Raw genomic sequence first — 9,479 nt, forward strand, 5'->3', positions numbered from 1 at the left:
GGGCGTTCATTTCCGACGAGTGCTTGCGGTGTTCGGCCAATCACAATGCACTGGGTCAGCTGGCCAATCAGAGCAGACTGCGCTTGTCGGAAGGAGGGACTTTGTAGAAAACGAAGCGTTTGAGAGAGGCGGGGCATAGAGGACCTACAATAATGTACAGTATTTGAAAAATAATGTGTTTTTTGAACATTAAAGCATTTCAACATATTCTGTTACACCAAAATAATGATCTTTAAAAAAGCATCATATGACCCCTTTAATGCAAATACCTAATAAAGGCCCCACTCTAAAAAAAGATGGCTCATTACTGATTTTCTGGAGCTCAGCCATCCATCTACACAGTCAACACACTCTCAACAGGTAAATGATTTCTTTCTTAAAATGTCTACAATTCTAACTGTCAATTTGTAACTAGTTTCCTACCAATGTCTTTTTCTCTTTTTTAGTTTAACAGAACATGTAAGTGTGAGCAGCTCTGTTCAGTTAAGGATACTTCTCTCCTCTTCACCACTAAGTAAGTAACAAAGATACTGAATTTATGGTCCATATTGTTAGATTTTCTCAAATTTATTACTTGTATTTATGCATAAACATACCCAGCCACAGCTATCCCATGACTTTATATTACTTTTTTCCTTTTAACATTGTGAAGCGCTCATATACTACTGGCTTTCATAAATAATTGTTTTTATATAAACCAATGTAAAGAGACACATTGTAACTCTAAACTCAATTGCGTATTTCAGATGCATCACATCCCACAACCTCATCATCTGTAGGAGAAACTGCCACTCAGTCACACCAAAACACACATAATGATGGACTTAAAGGCATCATTGAGGATTGTGAAAATAGGGTATTTCACTGTAACTTGGTCTTCATTACATTTTCTGTTTCTATTTTAACTTTTTTAAGTATTTATTTATGTTCAATGTCAACTGTCATTTATTAATGCGTTCTGCTAATAACTGTTGTTAGAGCACTGTCATTTTTGCTATAATTTCACATGTTATTAAAAAAAAAGTACCTAATTGACACAACATGCTGTTGCTGTGGTTGTTTTTATATAAAACCCTAATGGAGGCTACAAGATATTATAAGATCAGGCAGATAGAGTGATAGAAAAAACAATATTAATAAATAATACAAATAATATTAATAATACTAATATTAATTATATAAATATACAGTCACACTTTATTTTAAGGTCCAGTTCTCACTATTAACTAACTATTAACTACGACTTTTGTCTCAATAAACTCCTAATTACTTCTTATTAATAGTTAGCAAGGTAGTTGTTAAGTTTAGGTATTGGATTAAGGATGTAGAATATGGTCATGCAGAATAATACATCAATATGTGCTTTATAAGTACTAATAAACAGCCAATATGCTAGTAATATGCATGCTAATAAGCAACTAGTAAATAGGGTGAATTGGTCCCTATACTAAAGTGTTACCAAATATAATAATAATAATCAAAATAAACTATCATTAAAAAGGTTAATTATAACACCATTAAGGTCCTATATAGCATTTTCAAAGCATGGTTCTTTATGGAACCCTATAAAAAAGGTTCTATTTAGCACCAAAAAGGGTCCTGCTGCTGTTACAAGCTGAAGAACCCATTTCTGTGTACAGAAGGTCACACTACAACTGATATTTATTAACATACTAAACATACTTTAAAACTCTTTTAAAAAGGCATGAAACAATGAGACCTCTTAATACTGAAGGCCATTGAGGGTGTTGCTAAAGACAGGACATGTTAGCAGAAGACTAATGATGTACCTGGTTCCAGCTACAGCTCCATCGTTTTTCCCTAACGGTTCGTCCAGCTCCACTCCACACCACTCGCCCTTGGCAAAGTCAGTCTCTCCCACATAACGCACTACTCCTGTTTTAGTTCCGCCAACCTGAGGAGAGAGCAGAGGAAGTTCAGAGGTGCATAGTGATAACATGGACACATGGTTTATTGTGATAACAGTATAATGAAACACTCGACTGAAAAAGGCAAAAAAAATTAAAAACAATTATTAGTTTTATTCTAATAAATTACACACCATATGAGAATTATATTAAATTAATTATATATTTTTATATTTATTTTACATTACTTACATAAAAAATAACTACAATTGAATATATTTCTCTTTCAACTCATGATGATACTCTTAAAATGGCCAAATATATCTATCACTAATGAATGTCTGTCTAAAAAAATTAACGTCTAGGAAAATAGAGCTGGTCCCACTGAATGTCAGCAGTGCAGTGTAGTGTAGTAAAATCTGCCAGCTGGTGCTGAGATATAACTGGGAATGACTGTTGTGCTAGTTGAACTGGCCTACATTCATCAACCCAGCACTGGGGAAAAAAGGAGGTCACAGCCTATTCATTAGTGATGGCACAACTACTACACATAAGAAAGCATATTGTGTCCTTTAGAAACAAAGAAGTGTATACACATTCTGTGTGCGTCAGAAGCATGCATTCATATTACTTTTTTTTTTTAAATCTCCCTCTTTCATATACACACAATCGCAATTGCCACAACAAAAGAGTGTAAGAAAAGTCTCTGGTTCCAAGCAAGTCACATTCAAAGCTTTTCTGATAAATTATGCAGAACATACAGAAATGTAAACTGAATTAAGACTCTCAAAGGTAACAGGGTTTCAAAGTCACAATCTGAGATTTGCTGACCTTTCTCCTTAAAATTGTTTCTTTGAAAGCAATTCAGACATTATTATATATGATTGGGACATTTACTGACAGTTTTCGTGACATAAACCCATTTGAATTCTTCTTTGCTTTGCTCAGAAATAGAAAAACCTGTTTGACATAAGTAATAGATAAATTTAGACAGAGCAGAAAGACTAAAAATCATGGTTTGATATTGCAGTATTTGAATTAATAAACTATTCTGGCCAAACAATACACTACACAAAGATTAAAAATCTCGTCATCTCAAGTGCAACTGATCCAAAAATAGCCAATGACCGATATGTTGTCCTTTCAGCAGTAAATAAACCCTCTCTAAAACAATATGATCCTTTGAATGCATCAAAATGCATTTGTTTTTTGATGTTCTGTTTTTGTCAATCATTCATTGAGTCAATTTCACATTTTACTAACATTTAATTTTACAAACATTTAATTTTACATTATGCCCTAAAATGAACAAAGAAGAAGAATTCAAATGGGCCTAGTACAGAACCTTGGGGCACGTTTTTACAAAGAAATCGTTTTTACTCTTCCTTATCAACCAGCCTTACACTCGAATGGTTTCTAGCAATGCTTAGTCATATGATACAGCAAAACATAACACGAAAAAGCAGGAAATCATCCATCATTTGGCTCAATTCCACATCTGAGAGCCATTATCTAATGACTGCAATAACTAAAGGAATAGCAGCAGATAAAACAAAGAATTAATGAAAGTCATACCCTCTTGGTTAGGTATCAAAAGAATGTCTACTATGAATTGCTTTGAAACAAACCTACACACATCTACAATCATACCTCCCAGCCAAAGGCATACACAGACCGTTTTTCTGAGTCTGAGGTTTAGCCTTTACCAGAGAGTGTGAAGGAGGAGATATGTAAACAGTGGACCATAAATGCATAAACACATGCTTACATGTTTGCCCTACAGTCATGTCAACATTTACGTTTTAATCTGACTCTACTCAAATGGAATGAAAAGCCAAACTGCTTATTTGCAGCTGCTGTCAGTTTGCGAAAAGCCTAGTCTCAGCTCAGACAGCACACCCCACGTACCGCCCACAGTCTGTTCACTGACTGTCTGATGCATATTGCAGACAAGAATTGCAAATGTTGAATGAAATTCTGCAGTTCCAATTTGATTGGCTGGCCTCTAAGCACCACTGGAGGTCAGTTTTTAACCGGTCCACCTGGAAACAAAAGTTCTGCATACATTTTAACCATTCTCTATGGCGCTGTTTGTACAACTAATTGCAGAGACTACTATGTCATTATTTGAGCTTTTCCCTCCACCACTATCATTCTATTATTATAGTATGACTGACTTCAGATTTATCTGCCCCTAAATGACATGCAAAAACAAAATGTTGGTTATACAGTCTCATCCTAAGTGGGAGGTTCTTGGCCATAAGCTGCAGTATGGACCACTTGGACAACATTGTATGTCAATAATTAAAAGCCTAGCTCTGTAAAACCTTTAAGAAAAAGAAGTGTGCCTAATAATTGAATGTGCACTTGTACTTCAAATATTAAAAGTATATTTAAAAACTGTACTTGTAAATAATAATAACAAAATAGTACTTAAATGTACTTTAAGAGAGTTCACTCTCATTACAATTTTTTTTTAAAGTGTACATTTAAAAAGTGCAAGTTGTAATAAAGCCAAATTCAAGGTTTTATTTTAAAGTACATTTTAAATAATAGTTTTAAGAATATTTTGTTGTGCTGTAAAAATAAGTACACTTCTAACATACAAAAGCAAAGTCTTTGATTATAATTTTAACTGTAATGTGTTATTTGATATTACATTTATAGTTAATATATATTTAAATGTGCTAAATTGCAACTTTATCACTACAAATGTGTAATTGCAAATGTATTTAAATACATAAAACATAAGTTTCAAAAGAGATGACATTAAAGTTTGTTTACCATAAATGCTTGTCAGTACAGTTGGCAGCTTACTTTAACCATATTTCAGAAAGACAATAGAGGTTATTTTGGAATTACAAATGAAGATGTGCTTAAGATGTACTTCAGAGGGTCGAAAAAGCTCTCTAAAGTTTGGCTAATTGGATTTAATATAAATTTAAACTATAACATTTAATTTAATTGTAAATAACATGACAGTGTTCAAAAACTTTACATACAGTTCACAATAAACTATATTCTTTAAAGTGTATAATTTCTGAAAAAGTATTCTTGGTTTTTGGTCTCTAAAAAGTATTCATGTAATTGAAAATTGAAAATGTAATCGGAATCAGAACCAGAACAATAAAATTACTTACAATTTCCTTACTTACATGAGAGCCCTAAAAATCTGCTTTAATTCATGTCAAAGGCAAAATTCCATATTTTCCTGCTGTCAGTTTGTGGGACCTTTTCAATCTTCTAAAAAACACAGATCAAATGGCCTCAACAAAAGTTTAAAACTGAAGTAGAGGTGTTAATGTTTTCATCAGGTGGTGTTCTAAGTAAGCACTGCGAGACATTCTGCTCCAGAAACATCTGTGGTTTGGCATTAGAAAAGAGAGCATCCGGAAGAGAATATATTCAGACAGGCGCATCACATCCTCCTGCCAGTAAGTGAGTCTGTGTGTGTGCAACTGTGTGTGGCAGATGAGCCATAGTACGCTCCAGTGTGGATAAGGTGATAATACAAACATTCCTGAGGGAACGTTCCAGATGTGCAATATTTACTTTATCATGTCATCTCACTGCTGTTTTTTCATGTAGAAATGGTTGGCGTCCCAAACCAAAACAGCAGCAATTTACGAGGGTAAAAACATATCAAACACACGTTTGGCAAAACCTTCCAAGTCACTTAAGAGCAATATGGTTTTGAGCTGCTATCCTCTAACAGTCCTTCTGGGTGAGAGAAGATCTAGACAGACAGACAGACAGACAGACAAACAGATAGATATAAAATATGGAAATAACTTTTACTGTAACTTCTGACCACATTGCAGGGAAGTGCTGTTCTTATTTTGTATTTTTGTCTTTTTTTTTCAGAGCAAATGTCTAAAGATTCTTAAATCAAGATGTATTGAAAAGCAAAATGACATACGATAACAAGTCTTATTTTTTGAGAAAATTATCCAAATAAAGTGAGTTAATGAGTTTATGATTATGGCTCAGAAAAATTATCTTAATTCAAATGAAAAACATGTTTTCACAGCTCACTGACAGATATTTGTTCTTGTATAAACTCACTTAATTTCAATCATTTTCTCAGAAAGCAAGACTGCTTCCGAAATCACATACTGCCAGAGTAGGTACTACATTTGATAAAAACTAACTTTGTGACCATTAAAGGCAGTTGTATACAGTATGAATGGATGTAGTACGAAAGCAATCCAGACGTACTATAACAGCATCGTTATGTGAACTATATCGTCATTTGCGCCATTTTCTCACCATTCACAACTCTCAAATGGCTACGTTTAACAAGTGTTCATCAAATGCACACTTGACATAATCTTGACACAAATAGTAGGTCATCCAGGTACTTTTCGCCTACTGTCTTTCAAATACTGTGTATTTGGACATATTACTCCTTTGGCGTGCTGTTTTTGCATACTATATACAGTGGGTACGGAAAGAGAAGTATTCAATTACAAGGTGTTATCTCTGAATAAAAAGTGACAAAGTCTGGGTGAAATAACTAATTATTAAGCAGGGTGGGTGCTTTGTTCAGTTCATTGGTTGTTGACTGAATGAAGACAAATCTTAATGCAAGCTTGCAGTCAATTTGAAAAAGGTTTATGTGGACAAAACAATTACAGATGTCAGGGATACATCACCAGAGAGCATTACAATTTTAGGTCCAAAAATAGAATAATAAAAATTAAACATAAACATGGATAAATCGTTCACAATAGGATTTACAAAATCCTACAAAATAGATGCACAGGTGCTAAATAATTTTAAGGCACCAAAATAGGCACCACATATTTTTTAAGTGCCAAATAAGAATGAACTTGAATGAACATTTTACATTTTTTAAATAGTTTGCAACCTATAAACTCTTAGCTCCTTCCATTCTTTTTTTCATGGACTAGACACTGCACATGCCAACAGTGTTTTTTGTGTAGCACTTTTTGCGATTACATGGTCACAAGTATTTTTATGCTTTTGACTATTGTCGTGTTTTCTCAGAGTTTCTCTCTTGAAATGATTCTTATTGCTCAGCCTGCTTTGGAACAAAAGTCACGAAAACAGTTTCTGTGTGTGACAATCATCCTCAAGTCATGCAAGCTCTTTGAATTTGAATTTGAAGTTGCCTTTCTGCACTTTTACTTGGGTGTTCACTGATCGACATGAAAAGATGATCTCAGCAGGTGTGTGCCATCAGCGTTGATACTAGACAGAGATGAGGACTGGCATGTTTTTCTGATGCGGAAAGCTATGCTTTGCTTTCTTTGTACGTATTTTGGTGCACAAACCGAAAACTTGTGTGTGCTGTATCTCATTTAATCACATCAACACAATGAATGATGTGACAGGCTACTCCTCACATAACAAATTTCTACATAATAAAGTGTAAATTTATGTTGTCACCTGTGACAATCTCAGCAAAAAATATTACTTGCAAATTAAAATATTTGATCGCAAATCAGACCATTTTATGCCCAGTCTGGAGCCCTGCTACAGATACAAAAACCTTTATTACAGCAAATAAAAAAAGCTTTTTTTTATTTGTTTATTATTTTGTTTTTTAAATTATTGAAAATGGTGCATATAGAGCCTAAAGCTTTGGAATGATTTTGATCACATGTAGAGGAAGTTGAGTGTTTTGTGTTTTGCCCTGCTGGAGGAGCTACGAGGTGAAAGTGCTACAAGGCAATGTCACGGTGGTCTGTCGAATCCTGGTCCTTGGCTCATATATTGCTGATATATGAGCATCGTTTTCACACATGTGCATGTGCAAGTCTTGGGAGAGCAAACAATGGAAAAGCACTGACTTTGAGAGGTCCTTCATGTACTACTACAGCACAGTCATGGTAATAAGATACCAGTCGTAGGAGGAAACAACAGGGGAACTGACATCTTTCTAATGCAGTTCAGTTATACTGTAAGCTGGAATACCACTAAACAGATATGTGCATGTCGAAATTATATATAAAATCTGTATGTCATACAACATGCTAAACATTTTTGTGCACAGTTCTACAGGGTCATCGACAGGATTTGAGTTCAGGAATATACTAGATTAAATTCAACTGAAGCTCTATCGACAGCATCTGACCACTAAACAGATATGTGCATGTCAAAATTATATATAAAATCTGTATGTCATACAACATGCTAAACATTTTTGTGCACAGTTCTACAGGGTCATCTGACAGGATTTGAGTTCAGGAATATACTAGATTAAATTCAACTGAAGCTCTATCGACAGCATCTGTGGTGGATGTTTGATCGCCACAGTCATTAACTTCGACTCGTCACTCTGCTCAACAAAAATGCAGTAAATTAGCCCCAGAGGGGCAGTGGTGATTTGTGTAAAAAAATAGATAATTTTCACACAGTAAACATTGAAATAAAATTTTAGGCTAATCTGTCAGTTGTAATAGAAACAAAAACACTGTGTGTCTGTGTCTATGTGTGTCTAAGTGGGTTTCATCCCATGCGTTCATCACTAAAAACCAATCAGGTGTCAGTCAGGATTGAAGCAGACAGTCAAGTAGATAGCTGAGATCAATGGCTGATGGTTTATGGAGCGGTAATCCCATCTGATTAAGAATATTGACTGCCTAAAAAGCTTTAGGACTGCGCTATACTAAATGGAAAGCAAGTTGACCCACAGCCAATCAACTGTATGGTGAAGCAGACAGCTATTGGGCAGCATCTATTATCTAACACAAGGAAAGCCACACAATAGTCGTTCACAGCCAGATAAAATTAAAAAAAAGCTTTTTACAAAACTTTTAAGGACAGGCTAAACTGAAATCAATGATTTCACAATAATATACCAGCATGCAAATGGTGTTAAAATGGTACTGTAGCTCTGTCTGCAAAAGGTTGTAGAGAAAACACAGAGAGGTTGAAACTAGCTACACATCACCAGATACTAACAAGATGGACTATTTCCACAACCATGAAATCCTATACAGCGCTCCAGTCTCCAGTCAATTTTGAATTACTGAATATATAAAAACCTTAAAATTCAATTTATTTATTTATTTTTTAACAGAGATTTTACTAACAAAACCTCTTTCATTAGACTCTTCATTAAAGGGGTCATATGATGTTGCTAAAAAGAACATTATTTTGTGTATTTGGTGTAATGAAATGTGTTTATGCGGTTTAAGGTTCAAAAAACACATTATTTTCCACATACTGTACATGATTGTTTCTCCTCTATGCCCTGCCTTTCTGAAACGCGTCGATTTTTACAAAGCTCATCGGTCTGAAAAGCGAGGTGTGATTGGCCTCAAGCGTGTGACGGAAATGTTACGCCCCTACTATACTGTGATGGCGTGTCCCGGCCAGAGCGACGAGAAAAAAACATTAAAACCCATTATAAAGGAGGCATTTGTTGCATCCAGTGGGGACATAATTACGGATTATAATGACTTATACGGTCGTGTCCTCTTTTGGAAGGCCAAACAAAGTAGTTTCACACAGCGGGCTTGAGTGAGCGGAGGTGGGCGGGCTTGAGAACGGCGCGGCTGGCGGATTCGACGAATGAGCGGCCGGCGGACTTGCAGCAACCACATGTGACGACCCCGGGCTGGACTCCGCTTCGTCCACGGT

General features: G+C 35.2%; 1 protein-coding gene across 1 annotated transcript in view; it reads right to left on the reverse strand.

The window, feature by feature from the left end:
• The window catches only part of LOC107689384 (CAP-Gly domain-containing linker protein 2-like), a 60,656-nt gene that overhangs the window by 33,662 nt on the left and 17,515 nt on the right, over nt 1–9,479 (reverse strand). Inside the window, exon 4 of the mRNA XM_016487349.1 lies at nt 1,791–1,915. Within this exon, the coding sequence (XP_016342835.1) occupies nt 1,791–1,915 (125 nt within the window). The remainder of the gene's footprint in view (nt 1–1,790; nt 1,916–9,479) is intronic.

This window comes from Sinocyclocheilus anshuiensis, unplaced genomic scaffold (assembly GCF_001515605.1).
Source record: "Sinocyclocheilus anshuiensis isolate Anshui unplaced genomic scaffold, SAMN03320099.WGS_v1.1 scaffold946, whole genome shotgun sequence".
NCBI lineage: Eukaryota > Metazoa > Chordata > Actinopteri > Cypriniformes > Cyprinidae > Sinocyclocheilus > Sinocyclocheilus anshuiensis.